This window comes from Phytophthora infestans, genomic scaffold (genome assembly GCF_000142945.1).
Source record: "Phytophthora infestans T30-4 supercont1.1 genomic scaffold, whole genome shotgun sequence".
Taxonomy (NCBI): domain Eukaryota; phylum Oomycota; class Peronosporomycetes; order Peronosporales; family Peronosporaceae; genus Phytophthora; species Phytophthora infestans.
This window is the reverse complement of record NW_003303758.1, coordinates 2,671,565-2,691,041: the sequence shown is the minus strand read 5'-3', so window position 1 is coordinate 2,691,041 and position 19,477 is coordinate 2,671,565. Positions and strand designations below refer to the sequence as shown.

Genomic DNA, 19,477 nt, shown 5'->3' with positions numbered 1-19,477 from the left:
AGCAAGGCGTACACATCATGGCTGAAGATGCGTTGTCTTTACCTACAACAGCCAAACTAACTCCTGAAATGAAAACCTATCTAAACACTAAGCTCGAAGACATCCCTCAAATTGTGGCCCAAGCTTTGTACTTGTTTCTGTGTCGTAAGATAAGAGACCGGCGCAATAGGGGTCCCGCTCCAGAGCTAGCCAAGGTGCAGAACTATCAAAAAGGTTGGTTGCGCAAAAATCGGCCGGACTCAATGGAGCCTGTGCTAGAGATTTGTCGACAGTGTAAATACGATTGTAAGGAGGTGTCGTAGAGTTTGGTATCAAAATCCGGATTCTCTGCTAGTTTTTTGTGATAGCAAAGTGGTGGATGGTGTAGTTGAACCAACTCTTGGCACCTATGCGTTAGGCAATCCATTTCGTATTGGATTAACATATACAAGACTACTAGAGAGCTATGTGAATGTGCAACAAAACCTGGATCTTCCAACGGTTCTATATCTAGACACTACGCACGACTGCGTAAAGCAGAAATACCCTGTTTCTGGTGTAGGTATTTCAGCTCGCGCTGGAAGTGTCCTGTCAATACTTACTGCTGTACATCACAACGTCGAAATGAAGACGTGACTTGGTACCTGGCTTTCGTAAAGCGTGTGGCTCTGGAATTGTTTGACGTGCCATTTTCGCCCGATTTTGTAATGATGGACGCTGACAAAGCTCAGTACAATGCCTGTACAAGCGAGCTACCAGATAGCACTGTCCTAATGTGCTGGTTTCATGTAGCATAAAATGTGCAAAGACAAACGCGAGAAGGCAGGTTGGATGGGGCGTCAGTTCAGCTGATATTCCGGAATCTTTATGATTTGCATTACGCTACTGATGAAGAGGAATATTTCCGTAAACGAGAGTTTGTGGTGAGGTCGTGGCGTGGAGCGGGTGCAATATGTCCTCGCTTTCGTCGTGTGTCAAATAAAATTATTTCGCAGTGGATCTTAGGCGCCCGCTTTTCACGTTGGCAGGCTTTTCATACCCCCACAGGCTACGCGGCTACTAACAATCCGCTTGAGCAGTACCACTACACTTAAAAAATTGTGAATGATAGCAAACGGACTAACCCAGCAGAGCTTGTAGTCCGCCTGGATTTGTCACGAATTTCGTTTATATCCTTAATGAAACCCTTTAGCGATCAGCCTAATGTATCCAAGCGTTTACTCGCTGCTTACACGAGGACGGAAAAGAAAAAGGTCATGACTGCGGAATTGGTTCACCGAGACAACAATTTACACCTTTGCGCACTCAAATTCGTTCTAAACGGCAATCAAATCCGTGATGAACAACTCAATTACGAAAATTTCTGAGTTTCAATGACCAAACCTGCAAACGAATTCGTTTTTACTGCATACAAATCCGTACATTACGTGCCGTACTCCATTGCCTTCCCGTCCGCTGCTGCATTTACCGTTTTACGGCAATGCAGTTCCGTTCGAGAGACCAACACAGGCGTTATCCACTTCATGTTGTGTTTCGCAGCCCTTTTCAGAAGACGCATCTGCCGCTCAGCAATGGAGAGGACCTCTTCGTCTCGGTCCGGTTCCCGGGTGTGGTCGCATACTTCATCTCGGAATACGCCAATTCCGTCTTGATATGAGCCTTCAAAACGCTGAAGCACGCTTCGATGGGGCTGCACATTGGGGAGTACGGCCCCAAGTGCAGCAACTCTATGTCAGCGTGCTTAGTGACGCGATCTTCGGTCTGGCGATGCGCAGGAGCATTGTCCATGACGATCACGACCATCTTGTCCTCATAGTACTTCCTTAACTCCGCCTTGACAGCCGCGTAAATTTCCTCCACAAAAGTAGCATTCTTGTCCATACGAATGCTGCCTCGTTGAAGTCGGTAGGTGACGAGTCCAATGCTGGACGACACAGCACACTGCACCTGCAGGCTCGCGTCTTTCGAAGGCGGCATCTTCAGGACAGCACGCTTTCCTCGCTTAGCGCGTCCTTTTTTACGCTTCAAGTGCACATTAACATTGATTTCGTCATATTACACAATTCGGTTACCTTGTTCTTGGTGTTCTTTGAGCTGTTTCGCAAATTCTTGGCGCTTTAACAGGCTGACTTCGTTGTTGCAGGTTGTAGGCTCGACACGCACTTGTTTCACAGACTGGTACGCTTCAAGGACACGCTGCTTTTCAGCAACAGTATGATGTTTGTAGGGGGGCATCTGCGTAGTTGATGGTAAAACGAGAAGTGAGAGTACGTCGACTGGCCTTGTCTTGGACGCGCGGTTTTGGCGCGAGCGCAGCTCAGCCTTCAATTTTGGCGCGCACGGATTTGTGTGCAGTAAAACCGAATTTGTTTACAGATTTGGTAATTGAAACTAGAATTAGCTGGGTCAACATGTCCCGCAGTGGATGGGTTGTTGATGCTACTGGAATAACGTGTCCGTGTCTGTGCTTTAAGAAAACTGGGATATGCCTGTATGTTGTTAAAGCAACCCAATTTGCTGGGCTTGCATGTCCAGGTATGCCAGCTCCTGCCCTAACGATTTGTGCGACCAGCACACCAAACGCGTACTTTTCGACGGATAGCGAACCGCGAGGTCAAGACGGCCGACAATGACGAATTTGATCCCGAAGAGCCCGAGGGTGCTATGTACGGGCCATCTGCGCTTGCTGATTTATTGGAAGCGACTGATTCGGCTAGATGAAGAGCCTGACCCATCAGCGCGGATTCCTGAGGTGCAGGCTGCAGAGCAGCCTGCACCACCGGAAACACACGTTCTCGATCATGTTGTCCAACAAACACCAGCCCCGATGCCTGAAGTTCAGGTCGCAGAGATCGTACCGCAGCAACCTGAGCCTGTTGTTCCACAACTTGAAGGTAACAGAGTCCGTCACGCTCAGGTTGTTCAGACATCGGTACCGGTAAACCCGATATTGCCTCAGTCTTTCGTTGATCTGCAAGATCAAGAACACCCACACGTAGAGCGCGAGAGTCAAGAGACCAGACCAAGCGTCGTCGAAGGTAACCTACTACTTCGAAGTACATTTAGCTACTGTATTGTTCTTGACGAGTGCACATCGATCATCAAGGAGGTGCTCATTTAGGCCGAGAAGTAAACGGTAGTTGACTACCAGGCGCACTCTAACATCCTTGTGGCGACAGGCAGGCTACACAGGCTAGACCCTTTGAATGCGTCAGATTTTTTAATTCAAATATTTTCTGTTTTGCAGATTTTCATCAGAGCCGTGTGGCCATCTACGCCCATCTGAGTCGGTCGCCGTCTCTTACACGATCAGGTTTTGATTTAGGATTTTGGGCATTGCGTTGGACCTTTACATAAATAACAGATGATGAATACATTGTTAATGTTTATTCCATTCACTTTAAATTCGGCCAGCTCGAGCACACTTCATCAGTATGTCGAGGAGACGCCCAAGGTTATGGATGCCACGTTTTCTGCAGGTAGTGGTACTCGCGGTCTCGTGGAGGCACTTTACCATCTCTGCGAACAAGCTACGGACGCTCTGATTTTACCACAATAAGGTGTCCGAAAACTGGTCTGAAATACAGAGTCGACAGTGCATTATAGAGAAGCTGTCTCTCCCAGCCCTAAATTAACATCACTCACAGAATTGACCAACCAGCCACTACTAGCGACGCCCTATTCAAACAAGCCGCATGACTTACGCAGCAGACTATCGATGGTGTGCGATTTCTCTTATGCATGTATACGGCCTCGATGTTCAGTTTATCAGTGATATTTTTGGGCCGAAACCAAAGACTATTTTTCGATGGTACAATTTGTTTCTTGTCAATGGTGTTGTTGAAGATGACAAGCCGCCTGTCAGGACAGCACGATGGCCTGTGGACGTTTTAGCAGGCGTCAAGCGATACGTAAAACAACACCCGACATTTTACTTGGAGAAACTCCAAGGTTTTTTACGTGAAAACTACGCAGACGTCAAGAACATTTCGCTGTCAACTATTTGTCGCGCTCTTAATTTTGAATTGGGACTGACTCGAAACGTCATCACTCCTGCTGCTCGAGAAAGTGTTCCTCAGGAGGTAATGGAACATATCATTTGGCGTGTGGATTAAAATATTGACAATTGTTTTGTTTTTGCATTAGAGATAGCTAATTACAAGGCTAAACTTCGTAACATATATTCGTACCCTGAGCAGTTAATATTGATTGACGAGACGTCCAAGGATGGGCGTCACGCTTATCGGCGTTATGGATGGTCTGCCCGGAATAAAAAGCGCGTGGTAAAACTCCCGTTTTCAAGAGGAAAGCGCCGCTCAATTTTTGCCGCTGTAAACCACAAAGGTTTTGTTTCATGGGAAACGACGGACGGAATATTTACTAGAAGTTCCTTTCATCGTGCTTTTGCGAAGCACTTCATTCCAGTATTGAACCCATGACCATTTCCTAACTCTATTGTTATCTTAAATAACGCCAAGATTCATTTATTTAAAGGAGCTGGAATCGGTAGTGCATCAAACCGGGGCACGCCTTCTTTTTCTTCCCCCATACTGCCCAGAATTGAACCCAATCGAACTGTGTTTTGGATCACTCAAAAAGTGGATCCAGCGTTACGCAAACCTCGTATTTCCGCTGTATCCCGACGAAGTATTGGCTGTTGCCATGAAATTATGCACACGTCGCGATACATGGGGGTTGCTAGATGTTTTTGGTCATTGCGGGTACGACTCGACGGAATTACGGGACGACTCGTTTAATTTTCTTAGTTCTTCGTAAAGCAGCTAATGAACACATATATTGAGGTCGAAGAGACGAAAATATTGATAGGGATCACTTTTCTTTGCTCGTGTGTTCACTAGATCCATGATGTAATCCTCTTGTTACGAGGAGGCGTTCTCACTAGGCATGTGATCAGTGTCGTTGAGGTCCTGTGTTGAAGCGTCAACTGGTACAAACCCGTGAAAAATACCTCGAGTAAAATTTTCATATGCAGGAAGCCCTAGTGCTGCTCTCAGGCTAGTAATATCCACCCTAAAGTTGTTCCATGTCCCATTAATTTCAAGGCGTATCGTTGCAACCTGCGCCTGCTGCTCCCCCGGAACTTCGGCTGCTAGTTGTGCTGCGACATCGTCAAGGGCAATGGCTTGACGCGTCGTATTGTCATCTGGAAGAGTATATTTGGTATGATCTGGTTGCCTGGCGTGCGTCGTTACCACGTGATTAAATGCAATAGGGTCCAACATTGTTCCGGAGTCCGCTTGGTAACGCTCCACGGCGGTGGTAGCTGTCCTTATACGAGCTGCTGTCGCTCGATGCAACGTGGGAACAGCTCTTGGACGCTCCTTCCAGTAAACGAAAACCTCGAAGCGGAGGCAGCCGAGAACGTCGTTATTCCAGCTCGTTCTCTCATCACTAGACACACGTTTCAATCGCCGTATCAGCAACGCGAAAACTTTTCTGCGGTCATTACGCAAAACGGACTCTGAGCAGCACCCTTGTTTACCCTAAAGTGGATACGCTCGTCGTCAATTAGCAGGCCAGTAAAAGGTTCTTTTTCCAAATAACCCATTAGCTTTGTCTTCAGTACTTGAACTTTATCTTCTAATGTGAAGGAAAACTTCTTTATTTTTCCTCCTCTAGGTTGCCTTTCAATAATCCCTTTACGAGCCGTTATTATTCCATTTAATTTCATGTCACCCGGAATCTCATTTCGAGCAAGAGCTTGTGGCGATTCCATTATCTAGACGCGAAGAAAATAAAACACACTACAGGTTTGAGTGTAAACATATTTATAGATTCAAGCGGTAGTTAGCCACTTACAGAATACAATGCTCCAGTTTCACAAACACCTATATAATGATAGAAAGCAGAATGCATCGACGTCAGTAGTGCCACAATCAATCGGTGGGGCATTATACACCATTAACCGGAGCGTTAAGCTTTCAGGACCGCTTTCTTCTCGAAACAGCAGCAACGAAGGCTTCACAACTGCTATTCTGTACATGTCAATCATTAGCACAAAGTATAGCCCTGTGCTGTCAAAAACCCTGAACGTACTGCTCACTGAACACCATCTTTTGTGTACCCCGCCTTCGTCTTCAAGGCTTCACCTTGTATCAAAATGCCGATCAGTTTGCTGTCGAACGTTGTTCTTCTTTCGCAGTGTAATGGCATACGCTAAAGGCACGTTACAGTCTGTCAGTCCTCGTAGGTGTTAGTAGTATTGCGCTTGAAGGAGCTTACCTGGCAACCTTATGGCTTCGGCTGACGTTTCCTGAATGAACAGAGAGATATGCCATAATTAGACCACTTTTTAAATGTATGAAATAAAAAATAGTGTGGTGCGTAAAAAGCTGTTTTAGTGACGTTGCTTCGTCGATTATAGAGCTCTAAAATAGATGGCAAAATATTTGCAAAGCACAATAATAAATGCATATCCTGGACTTAATCGGTGGTTTTCCTTGAATTGCAGGCAGGGTGGCATGTGAAGGTGGAGGTAGGATTTTATGACGCAAGATAATTGTCCCTGTTTGAAAATAGACAGCGATTAAAGAGATCAACATACTTGAGCACCATTTCTCATCATCTCGCCAGCGTCCTGGAAAGCTTTCGTCAACGGCCACAAAGACTCGCAGCAGATACGCCAACAACACCGTAGACTGTGCACAGATTAAAGGCAAGTAGCTTATCCTTCGAGAGAAGAAGGTTTGTCTATTTAACCTTTTGTTGTTAAACTGGGAGGACAGCTTTATCTGACTGATCAGTCTCACCAATTTTATTACATTGGCGGTGCTCCGGGTTTGATTGCGCGATTTTGCTATTATACATGTACAGTACCTGAGTCGATAGTCCACAGATTGACCCTGGGGGTACAAAATATTTAATGTACGTTCTGGCCCAATAGCGATTCTTGTTGAGGAGAAGATAAAAACACTACAATTGATTTTACCCACAATTTTATGGTGGTGGCCACTAACAGGAAGAACAGCACAGTACTAATTTAGGAGCCGACACGCACCAACTGTTTGGTAGTCAAACCCTGATCATATGGGCGGAGCACCTACAAAGAGGACTTCTACACAAACTCAAATGAAGATATCGCCAATATGCATCTGACATAATATTTAGAAGATACAGCGTGCTTAGACAAGTGAGCAAGACACTGACCGAGACTCTCCAACACAAAGAGCGCGAAGAGAACATTTCTAGTGTTCGTAATGTGTAACGTCACTCCAAGGCGTTGCTGGTATTATATTGGACTCCAACATGCCAGGTGCGAGAGCGCAAGTAGTAACCCATTAGTTTCATATTTCGAAGTACTGTTCATTCTCGTTATCATCTTGCCATTGCGCTCATTATCATCTTACATACCTTAAGTGGCCAAACGTTTAAACCGACGAAGAAACTAACTTCTTGGTCTCCTTGACAGCCGCCGCGCTCTGCAGCAGTAATCGCTCGATGTCGGAGCGGCATCACGCGCATGAACTTGTGCACCGACGCGTCCCAGTTGTCCAGCACCCTCTGCGCCTTAGGTGACTGCGTACGCTCCGCCTGCTTGGAGATGAGAGCCTTCACCTCCTGACTCTCAGCATCCGACGCCGTCTCCGTCAACGACCTGGAGCCCACCATTCCCATGTTGCACTTCTCCTGGAAAGTCTGGTTCTTGTCGAAAATGTACGCGATGCGACATTCCAGCAGCAAAATTACGGCCAGTTGAGCCCAGGACAGCCACGCGGCCTCTTGTCATGTACTCGCAGCCATGGTCACCCACGATCTTAACTACCGCCTTGACGCCAGAGTTGCGCACACAGAAGCGTTCTCCAGTCTTATCGGAGAAGTAGGCGTAGCTCTGTACAGCACAGCGCTGGCCATGATCACGTATTCCGGGCTGCACGCTCCGAGAATTCCTCCTCCGTGTAGACCGACACTTCGCCGCCGGACAGAGCCTTATCCACGTAGTCGCTCGGGTCTCCCACCAGGCCAAGACGGACTCACTTTGCCAGACCGAAGCCCATACTCTGTCCACCGTGGCCCTTGAGCTTGAGGTGGGTAGTAGACCTTCCTCGTCGTAACGCTTGCAGACCTCGTGAGACAGCGTAGCACCCAGTGATCGGTCCAGGTTCGTAGCAACGTCCTCAATTACCACACGCGCCTAGATCTCCAGAGCAGTCTTGGCCTTCTCGATCAGACGCATGTCGATACACTTGTCAACTCCATGGTTCTGCTCCATCTCCTTCTTCACACCAGCGCCCTCGTTGAACGTGCTGGCGTTGATAAAAAGGGGATACAGGTCCAGCTTGCGGTTCATGTAGTGCAGAGCGTCCAAGTTCACCTTCAACCGGTCAGCGCGGCCAATCAAATCGTCAAGCTTGCGGAAGCCCAGACAACGCATGTAGTCTTGCACCTCCTCAGCCAGCATGACATGAAGTTGATCACATGCTCGGACTGGCCCAGGAACTTCGCAGCTTCGGGTCCTACGTAGCGACGACAACGCGGCGCATGTTTAAGTGGCGCTTACGCATCATAATGCAGCTAAGCGCAATCAGCTGACCCGTAGCGAAGCCGAACTCCTCTGCACCTAGCAAAGCAGCGACCGTAATATGGTCCGACTTAGCCTTGGCAACACCCAAAGCCACCACGCCGACACCAACCTCCGACACCAGCTTCACCGACACCTCAGCCGACGGGTTCGAGCGCTTCAAGGGTTGAATTAGCTGAGCCCGATCCTCAATCGAGTAAATGTCGTGGTGCGGCGGTGGCGAGATCAGACCCACGCCAGGAGTTGTGTGACGCATAGAGCCGATGTAGTCGCTCACCTTGTAAGCAGGCAGCTCACCACCCTCACCAGGCTTGACACCTTGATAATATCCTGCGAGATACTGCCAAGCCCCATAGCTCCAGTGTTGAAGCGCTTGAAGATGTCAGCAACGCTCTCCATCTCCTCGATATTGGGCATCTTGTCCTCGTCCACAAACCTGAAGTAAAAACGACCACGCAGCTTCACACGCTTGCACAACTCGTTTGTCTCCTCCATGTACTGAGCATAGGTTTCACGCGAGTTCTCGCGAGCAGTACGTTGCAGCGCCACAGTGTTCTTGGGCGAATTGTAACACTTCCGAGCTCGCCATCTTCTTCTTCGAGTGCGCGTACAGTAGTCATGCACCTCCTTAGCATCACCACACTCCGTAAACAGAGGCACACTCGTTAAATGCTGTGTACGCAGCAAATGCTGGTGTACAGTACCTACAGTAAGCAGCGACGGCACTGGATAACGGTTAACTGCGGCGAGTTTGTTTGGGAGCCCGATAATAGGAGCCTTCTCGATTGCCGAGATTTGCCTCGTAACCAGAGTAATAAAATCGAGAAATAATGGACTGTTTTGCTAAAATATCTGCAAAGCACAATCATTAGGTCGTGTTCGACTTTAAATTGCCAAACCGCGTAATTAACGCTCCGGCTGAAATTGCTGTGTACGTATCAACAAAGCAAGTACAGCATCAATAATCATAGCCAACCAATTGATTGTAACACCACAGTGCTAAATAGAGGTAGATAGCCTGCTTGTCGGTTGCAGGATCACTCCCAAAATGGTTGGAGACGATGATGAAGATGACTTATGGCTTCTACTGGCTGTAGGAGCTCTATTGGAGGCTAATCAAAAAGGAATACTGCGTCTATTACCAGCTACATTCCCAGTGCCTCGCCTTTTGAACCAAGAGGGCCAACGCTTTTTCGATGACATCTACGAGAGCGATAATCCTTTTCTATTTCGCGATCACTTTCGAATGGATACTCGCGTATACGACTCACTATTTGACGCGTGCGCGCCTTTCATTTCGAACAAGATAAAGTATCACCGAGAAGTGCTTGCTGTAACGCTGGACTGGCTTGGGCGTGCTGCAAGTTGTCGAGATCAAGTGGTGAAGTTTGGCTTGGCGTATTCTACTGCGCATAAATATCGCCATTATGGGTTGTATGCCATCATTAGTGCGCTAAATGATATCATTCAACTTTCCACGACCGTTCCCATGGATTCCGTACGTGATTTTCCCTATTTCGATCAGGCATTGATTGCAATTGATGGCGTTCATGTACCTATTGCGATGTCAGCAGAAGACACGGAGAGATTTCAGAATCGGAAAGGTTGGGTTTCGACTAATGTCCTCATTGCTTCGGACTGGCAGCTCAATGTCGCGTCAATTTACCCAGGTGCAGAGGGTGCTGCACATGACTCCGTGGTACTTGCACGAACCGAACTGCTACAACTCATTGGAGATGGAATGTACGTCCTAGCCGATGCTGGATACGCATTGCACCCAAAGGTGCTGACCCCTTTTCGAGGTGTGCGCTATCACCTAAAGGAATTTGCAGAAGGATCTGGGAGACCGCGCACGGCGAAAGAACTCTTCAACTTGAGGCATGCTAAGGCCAGAAATGCTGTAGAGCGACTGAACGGTTGCTTAAAACGACGATTCAAAATTCTCAGAGTTCCTATTGAGTGCGAGTTTACCGTTGCCAAAGCTGTCATTTTCGCTTGCGCGTGCTTACACAATTTCATTCGACGGGAGGCTATGGACGAGGATGAAGACGACGATACCGTCTCTGCTACTTTTGAATGCCGAGCACAACTTCAGGTCGGCTCGACGTGGTTGGAGTGCTGGTAGCGCGAGCGCTTCGAACGGTTCGGAGCCGATGGTCCTCAGCTATGCTGAAGACGAAGAAGCGGAGCTTCTAGCTGCGGTGCAGCGCGCCGACATTTACTACGTGACTCAAACGAGCCGCTCTGACCGCTAAAAATACTTAGAGCGTAATTTTGGCTTAAGAAAAATACATTACTAATACTAAATATGAGCTTTAAAGTACTACGTTTCTCTTAGCCAATTATACTCTTAAAGAAACGTATGATTCATACATGAGCGTACACGTGCACGTGGGGCAATGTGGCAATCAGTTGGGCGCCGCGTACTGGCGCTTGGCCGCTTCTTCGGGAGAAGCTCAAGGCGATTATCGCACTCAGGGTGACGCTGGTGCACACTGGCAGCTCCGCTGCACCTCTAGAGATTCCACTGCTGCAGTTAACGGCTCCAAAAAGGTAGTATCTTTGTCCAGACACCTGTTTCATCCGTCAACTGGAGCTGCACGTTGTATTCTTGCGGACTCGGAGCCTAAAGTCGTTCGAGCTGTATGTAAAGAGGTCAGTGATTGTGCTGTCGCTTTTCAGCCCGCTCATATGCACATTGAGCAGGCGGGACGAGGCAACAATTGGGCCATGGGATACCATGGACCGAGGTCGAAGGCTCCAGCTCCATCCTTCACATCGCTGGCTCTGGATGATCGCAAAGAAATGGTGGAGCTTGTCATGGACTCACTACAACGAGAAATTGAGGGTATAGACTGCTATCAAGGCAGTGTTGTGATGCATTCTCTAGGTGGAGGAACAGGGTCTGGCTTAGGCTGTCGAGTGCTGGAAAGCATGAGGGACACGTATCCGAAGAATTACATAGTGACTGCGTCAGTGGCACCGTCATGCGCTCGCGGAGATACACCTCTTCAAAACTACAATACGGTGTTGACGTTGAAATGGCTGCAAGAGGTTGCAGACGCTGTAATCTATAAGGACAATGACGAGTTATTGCGAACAGCAAGTTACTGGAAAGCGGTGGCCCAGGAAAAGCTGGGAAGCGATGATAATCAGCGAGTATCGCTAAAAGAAGTGAACAATATGGCTGCTGCAGATCTGGCGGGGCTGTTGTTCCCAGTGGCAATAGGAGACTCAAGCGCTGTTCGACCCTTCGATTTTGGCAAATTGTTGCATGATGTTTGTCCCATGCCTGTAGCCAAGATACTTGACGTCCGTTCCGGCGTATATAGAGACCGTGTTGGATCAGGTTCACGCTGCAAACGTCCTTCCCAGCCTTCATTAGCAAAAACGGCCTCGTCAGCCACCTTGTTTCACGCTCCGGTGATCGCACAATCACGTTTGCTGTCGCGTCGACACGAACATGTTGCAGACTTCGACATGTCTCTAGCTATGCTGGAGAGTTTAGTGCAGCAGACCGTCGCATCCTTCCCACGGCATTCACGCGCAACCATTGCATCAAGTACAGTAATTCGCGGCTTCAATCCTGGGCCAAAGGATGCTGGTCGTTTTACTGAAAAGCTGGGCCAGATCGTACATAGTGCATTTCCTTCTACGCCATGGCTAGCGACGATGCCGCAAGCCTCGATAGTCTACTCAAGACGTGCACCATTTCCGTCATTACAAGCCCACGCGTCTGCAACGATCTGCGTGAATAATGGCCACTTTTTGACGACCACGAAACGCTTTCTCGAACGAGCTCAGCGCCAATTCCACGCAGGAGCCTATGTGCACTGGTACAAGCAACATGGAATGGAGGATGCCGACTTCGAGGCTGCATTTGATGCAACCGCCACACTCATAACTGAGTATGAAACCGTACTACGATAAGACGTTGGTGTGTATCTTCTTCACGGACTATCGCTGCAGAACTCTTCTCAAGTGTTGGATCTCGGACGCTAGAGAACGAATTCGCTCTTTTGTGTGAAACCACCGCTTTGTACGAATCGCGTGTTGCTCCTCCATTGCCCGAACATTCGGCATTAGACTTGGATTTGACTCAGCTTCTTCACGTAATGCCTCGAGTTGTTGCTGAGAAGCCTTCCACTCTCTTTTTCTCTGACTCAGTGTCAATAATCGTCGTTCCAACACGTCTAATTGTCTTGCTGTTGTATCCGGCAGACCCAGATCATCAATATTATCCCTTGGTGGCATTATTGGGGGAGCAGGGGATGGATTTCGGTGTGCACTGTGCTCTCTCACAGGCGCTGGAGCGTTAGATGGACGTTTTCGAAGAGAATTGGCTGGCTCGACCACATTTTTCGACGGCAGGTTTAGCGGTACAAATGGTTCAGCTGGAAAGTCAAAGCCACATCGTAGAGCTTCGTGCATGTTCGTGTTCTCGTCGGGTCTTGGTAAGTTTTCTGCTTCTAACGGCAAGAGAACTTCGACTGGTCTTCGAGGTTGTGGTCGGTTCCTTGGCAGCAATACGAATTCTGATAGCGGAGATCTCTCCTTCGTCCAGTTCGAGCTCCCACCATTCTCTGCGAAAGTGATCTTCCTCCATTGTGGCACTGAGGTTTGTTTTTGTTGTGTGCGTCCTATTTGTTGATGCTCAGATGGCCAGTACATCTCTTCTTGAACTCGTCGCGGTGCACCTCTCATGTCTAAAGATTGTCCCTTTTCCTTTAGACCTCGCCTTCGAATAGCGAGGTAACGCCAGTGTCGAGCTATCGCTGCAACCTTACGCCAAACATGCGTCGTGTTGCTTGCTTGAGTACGCGCCACTTGCTGTTCACGCTGCTCTTGCAAAGACAGAGCAGCTGTCATCCAATGACGCAAACCTTGACGTACAAACTGCTCGTGGCGAAACTCAAGCGCTTCATGGATACGATGCTGCTTCATCCTCTTGAGATTTAAATACTGCTTCCACCCGTCAAATGCTTTGCGTTGCAGCGTCAATTTCCAATGCACCAGCGACATACGCGTCTTCTTACGGTAGCACTGACGCAGAGCTACATTTTGTCGCCACCGTTCGAAACATTTCCTCCAGATTACCGACTTGTAGTGCTGTTCAGCTCGTGCTTGAGTTATTTGCTTCCACCGTAGAACAGAGACAAACGTTATCCAATGTGACAAATACTTTTGCAGAGTTCGTCGCTGTGCTTGGCCCCGGACTTGAGCATTTACGATCCTTCTGGCTGCTTTCGCGCGAGCAAACTCTGACCAGTTCTCCAAGCATTTCCCCTTGATAACTCGTTCTTTTTCGCCCAAAAATTCTCGCACCTTCTTGTCCAAAACTTGGCCACGATTGCGCTCAGCTTGCCACAAATACTTCCATGTATCAAAGCTACGCCTCACTGTTCGAGTGTAGTTGTGATCCTTTGCCGCTCGCAGCATTCTTTTCTTTGACAATGCTCTGGAATAAAAGCGCTGAAACCCTTTTGACCAAACGTGTTTTAGCAGCCGAGAGTCATAATGACGCGTAGCGCGCTCACTCTTGTGCGCTTGCAGCTTTCTCTCGCTAGTATAGTGATCCCAACGTGAGAAAGTTAGCGCCAGCATCCTGAAATCTGCTGCGTCTTGCATAGTATCTACTCGGTTTAACGCAAGTTGTCGCTCAGCATGCCACGCTCGAAATCCATGGAATCCCTTACGTAAAAGTGCCAAATAATAGTGACGCACGGCTCGACGTCTTTGCTGTTCGCGCAATTCTTTTTCTCGTGTTCGAGTACTCCACGCATTCCATACTCGCCGCAGTGATCGCTCTTGATAGCGACGCTGACAAGACTCCACTTGAGTAAGCTGATGTGCCTTGGTTTTCCACGTTTTCCACGCTCTTTCACATATTTTCCGGTACAAATGACGGTCAACAATACGAATAAGGGCATGCTGTGCTTGCGTTTGTGCATGTTTCTTCTCCCAAATAGCAAACATGAATAGGAGAAGACGATGGTGCGTCTTGTGCTTCAGCGCCTCAGCAATTGGTCCGTACAGAAGTGCCTGTTGATGTCGCCGCCGCACATAACTTTTCCAGAGCGTAAATACTCGAAGCAGCTGTAGTCGCAGTCGCCAGTTTTGCATTGTTTTTATCAGTATGCGGTGTCGATTCGCTTTCATGATTTTGACAGTCAGCAGACGGTCTCGTTTCTTGACTAGTGTATAGCGACCGAGCTGGTTCAACGAACGCTTGAGCAGCCAGTAATACAGAAAGAAGTAGGCTCGCTGTTGTAGAGCATCTCGGTCTTTCTTCATCTTCATAAAACCTTTCCAACGTCGAATTGCAAGCAGCGAACGCACCCGTGCCACCCCTTTGGAATATTTTGCAGAACCCTTGCCATTTTTTGTGCTTGCAAGTCTCCATCTCTGCACAAATACAAAATCAATTGTGTCAAAAGACAAAAACACTCGTCGGGTCGACCATGGCTGCGTGCGTACATCAAAGTGCTGTCGCAGAACCGCAATGTTGCTTATGTCGTAGTCACTGTCTCCTCCATCGGAAGTTAACGCTGCACTCGTTACTTGTTTATCAAAACGAATACAGTCGCCGTTGTCCAGATCTTTCTCCTGTAGTGATTCCTTTTCGTGTTCCCGTCCTTCCTCCAGCTTTAGTTGACGTCTCACGGCCACAAAAGCCCTCCATCTCGACCAGTATTCTCGCTGACAGAAGATGGAGCCCACAAGACAAGCAGTGGCGACTCGCTGTTTACAATACGGACAAATATCAGCTGCGTTTTATACAACTGTACAAATGTTCGTTTACGTACTTTTCGTCGCTCACGCTGCGTCTGCGCATGCCGTTTCCACGAGAGGAACGTGCGCAGGAGCTGTCTGTATCGGTTGTGCTGCACCGCTAGCTGTAACTGCGTCGATGGCGGCGTCCGGAGTCTTGAGAGGCCACCATCGTCGTCGTCGAGCGCCATGGGACGGTTGCAAGGCGACGATTGGCTGAAAAGACTTAGCACTGTAGCCATTTCTAAAACTGAAGTTTCCCTGACCATCTTATGAAGCGCTACGCTTGCAATAATGCTGGGACCTGGGTTTTGCTGCAGATATTATTGCGAACGCCATAGCGATCCGTTGGTCTTTCACAAGAATAGCGTGTGAGTTTGCTCTGTCCAGCACCTCAATCAAGTATGCCAACAATAGTGTGCAAGCCTTCAGCGTCAGTATCCACAACTGGCTTGTGAACTTTCAGTGTCTAGCAAGCCAATTAATGAGATGCGTGGAGCTTCAGCGGTCGACTCCAGGGCCAGGCTTCCGCCTTCGAGACGTCCCAGCGGCCGCTTTTCTATCCACGACGAAGGTGCTCAAGGCGAAGCCCCAAAGTCGACATCGAACAGACCGCCATCTGCGTTGATGTCCACCGGCCACCTTTTTATTCACGATGATCTAGTATCGACTGGTTCAATTGAACCTCGAGATGCTTCGCCAAGAGCCACAGCATCGAGACCGTCGATACCTCGACTCAGTGGGCGCTTCCCGGTGCTTGACATAGGAGGAATGGCAACGATGACAGATGAGCTCTCGATAATGACTTCCAACACATGCCGTTCGATCCCACCGCGAGTGTAGATTACGATATCATCCAGGTAGACTAAGCAGGTGAGCCACGTCAGACCTCGAAGAACACTATTCTCCATTCTCTGGAAACGATAGTCGACATTCATCAACTACACAGCTCGCTGGTCGACTTCAAGTTCATGATAATCGAACAGCTACCACTCAAGAGATCTCGCCTGTATCACCACGTCGGCCAGCATCTCCACGTCGACCAGCATCTCCACTCCAAGATACGAATGCTTATGCCCGTGAATGCGACAATTTATCTGTCAAGACGCTGGAACAACCAACGAAAAGTATCCCGCAGAGCATCGATGTACCCGCCAATAAGCCCGAGCAACCAATTCGAAAAGTTCCGCTTTCGCCCATTCGACAGCTTAGCGAACGCATTAAACTTCACGATAACGGGGCGCTTGCTAACAGACCGACTTTGGTAATTCGACAGCCGAGTGAACGCTTACAGATTCATCGCGATGGTACCGTCACTTCGAAGAGGAATTCAGCCGGTATCAAGGCAATAGAGGCTGTGTCAATAGCCTCAGAAGCGAACGATCAAGAGTCTATCACTCATCAATATCAGGAGACCCCGCAATCTGATAACATCAGCGAGCATAGCTCTAATACTCCTGACATACCAACGACAGCGCGTTTTGTGCCATTGCACAGCCAGTGGACGTACGGTCAGCGTGTTTTTGGACGGTACAAGAAGACACCGTACTTCTACTCAGGTAACCTCGCCACATATCTCGGCTCTGGGATGTTTATGCTCGTTTTCGACGACGGAACGCTCGATTATCGTGTTCGGCGCGAGGATATTATGCTGCGGGAGCACCCTTCATTAGCGTCACCGTCGATAATGCGCCGTGACAGTCAAGATCAGGGTAAGAGGAGAGATAGTGAATCGACGAGCCTCGGAGAAGAGAGTCTTAAAAGCACAAGGTCAAGGAGACAATCCAGGCAAAAGCAAGATGAAGAGAAAGAAGATTATTACCCTGATCCGTCGGAAGCACCAGAGATGTATCTACCGCCCTTACAACATGTAATGGTGGACTTCTCCGTTACACCACCCAGAGAAATGGTACTGGGCTTTGACGATAGTGGTATCGCTTACGAGATCGGGTTGCCTTCTTGCAGTGTTATTAGTACCGTGAACGAGACTTGGCGCCTTCTTCTTGAAGACGAAGCTCTGACTATGAAGCGACTTGAGTGTGGAGTGGCCTACGAAGACGACTCGACGCAAGTTAGTGACTCGGATGATTCTAGCGACGAAGACATGACGATGACACCGTGGCAGCAAATGACACAAACGTTCGGTATGGGCAAAGCTACGCGACCCCAACGACGACGATCAAGTGTTTCATCGGTCTCTCAGATCGATAGACTATCGGTAACACACAAGGGCCAGAAACCAGCGCCAAGAAGTCTCAAGCAGATTATCTCCGAGTATTTCATGCGTGGCAACAAAAAGGTGCAGCCTACCAAACTCACAGATGAACTCTTGATGGCCGAACATATCCGATTGATGGAAGCAAAGCTCCATTCTATACGATTGAACCGATGCAATTCAGGTTCGCCGACCGCATCACTTGTGGAGTGTAGCCTTCGAGTTGTATACGAACGAGCTCCTGATAGTATTCGCGCGTACGGTACAGTCAAAGAACGAGTCGGTGACGGCTACGCCGTCATGACGGAAGATGAAGACGGTATTACCGCACAGGTGGTGGCACATGACAAAGTGGACTTCTTGCCATCGGTGGATGAACTAGAGCAGCAGCTAACGGACCTCGAGCGATCACAACGCGTGCTCTTTGTTGGTCAAAAGGTTCAGGTTTCGTTATATCCGGGTAGTCGCTTTTCCGGCCATGGACTCATTACTTTGGAACGAGAGCATCAATCTCGTTTCCATATTTTGCTGGCCAACCGAATTCGACTCGTGAATGTTCCTGCAGACATGATCAGTCCTCTACGAGAGAAGAAGAAAGCTGCAGTTACCATCACGGAAGACCAATTTCTCGTTTGTAGTGGCAAGGTCAAAGTGTACATTGGTGATCAGATCTACGTGAAATGTTCGGCTGGAAATGGTGATCTCGACAGCACAAGCGAGGAAGAGAAACTTGGACATCTGAATGGAGTTTACTCGAACAAAACGGCAGCTGTAGACTTCGCTGACGGGTCTACTGGTTACGAGATCCCTCCGCATCTTATCAGTAAACGCAAGCGCTTAAGTGTGCCTGCAGATCAAGACGTGAGATCTCTAAAGAATGCTGTATTAATGCAAGCTTCGGCTGCTGCCCATGGTGGAGGAAAAGCGTCGTTGCCAGTGCTGGAGGAAGGATATCAGGTTAAAGCGGATCATCCGAGTAAAGCCACTGTGGAGAGCTGTATCGTGATCAAAACGCACGCTTCTTCGGCGTGTGACCTCCGTTTTTCCGACGGTACTATTGCCTTCGAGGTGTTCCCGTCACAAATGATTATTGACAGTGTGGAGCATCAGCGGAGACAAACAAAAACTACCACTGTAGTCACCAGTGAGAACTCGAATCGAGCGCATAAGGCGCCGATTTATGCGGTGGAAGACTACGTGCTTGCGTGGAGCTCGCGTTTTGCACGATATTGCTCGGCTAAGATCGTTGCCAGGACTTCTCAAGACCCCATTAATGCAGAATCTGGTGTCGAGTCGCCGGTAAATTCGAACTCGACGTACATGTACACGTTGGTGTTCGACTTTGGCGAGCAGAAAGCACATATCCCCCCCGACAAGATCACCCGTTTGGATGATACTACAGCGCTGTCCCATTCTCAGAGGCTTACGAACTACAGCATTGATACGATGGGTTTTGAGTTGTCACCTGTGATTTTCATCGTCGGAGAGGCCGTTATGGGCCGTGTGCACGGTACTACACGATATTTCAATGGTATCGTCGAAGCTGTGAACGAGAAGGAGCGCGTCTGTGCAGTGTGCTTCGACTCGTCTGAGCGAGATACTGCTGTACCTTTCTCGGCCATGTTTTCTGTCGATTCCAGGCCACATCTCAAAAGAAGAAGCTCTAGTACTAGACTAGTAGGCAGCGGTGGTAGCTCGTCATCAGAGGCGGCATCACGAGCACGACGCCTTGCACGCCAACACGCTACTGAAGATGCAACCGTACCTTCGGAAGCAGCTATACGACGACGACGGAACAGCAGTGGATCGGTCGGAAACGTGCTCAAGTCAATGGCCGGTAGCATCCTCCAATCTTCAAAGTCAAAACGGAACCTTAATAGTCGCCGGGGCTCGCACATGATCACTGAAATTGGAGCGCGTCTCCAGCTTGAAGAACAATAGTGTTGAGGAATTTATTCGTAGTTTTCAAGGTC

General features: G+C 48.6%; 4 protein-coding genes across 4 annotated transcripts; 2 read left to right on the top strand and 2 right to left on the bottom strand.

Annotated features, from left to right (window-relative positions):
* Positions 1 to 4,859: 4,859 nt before the first annotated feature.
* PITG_00510 (uncharacterized protein) lies at positions 4,860 to 7,614 on the bottom strand (the record flags this gene model as incomplete). The annotated part of the gene is made up of 8 exons (XM_002909060.1): positions 4,860 to 4,907; positions 5,193 to 5,391; positions 5,800 to 5,828; positions 6,125 to 6,156; positions 6,223 to 6,253; positions 6,545 to 6,577; positions 6,998 to 7,039; positions 7,351 to 7,614. The coding sequence occupies 8 exons, from the start codon at positions 7,612 to 7,614 to the stop codon at positions 4,860 to 4,862; spliced, it is 678 nt and encodes a 225-aa protein (XP_002909106.1).
* A 3,634-nt stretch (positions 7,615 to 11,248) lies between these two features.
* PITG_00509 (uncharacterized protein) lies at positions 11,249 to 12,448 on the top strand (the record flags this gene model as incomplete). The annotated part of the gene is made up of 2 exons (XM_002909059.1): positions 11,249 to 11,867; positions 11,922 to 12,448. The coding sequence occupies 2 exons, from the start codon at positions 11,249 to 11,251 to the stop codon at positions 12,446 to 12,448; spliced, it is 1,146 nt and encodes a 381-aa protein (XP_002909105.1).
* Positions 12,449 to 12,475: 27 nt separating this feature from the next.
* On the bottom strand, positions 12,476 to 15,480 carry PITG_00508 (uncharacterized protein; the record flags this gene model as incomplete). Its single annotated transcript, XM_002909058.1, has 3 exons — positions 12,476 to 13,067; positions 13,188 to 14,923; positions 15,325 to 15,480. 3 exons carry the CDS (start codon positions 15,478 to 15,480, stop codon positions 12,476 to 12,478), a joined length of 2,484 nt encoding a protein of 827 aa, XP_002909104.1.
* Positions 15,481 to 17,312: 1,832 nt separating this feature from the next.
* Positions 17,313 to 19,445, top strand: PITG_00507 (uncharacterized protein; the record flags this gene model as incomplete). Its single annotated transcript, XM_002909057.1, has 2 exons — positions 17,313 to 17,771; positions 17,838 to 19,445. The coding sequence occupies 2 exons, from the start codon at positions 17,313 to 17,315 to the stop codon at positions 19,443 to 19,445; spliced, it is 2,067 nt and encodes a 688-aa protein (XP_002909103.1).
* Between the last annotated feature and the right edge of the window lie 32 nt (positions 19,446 to 19,477).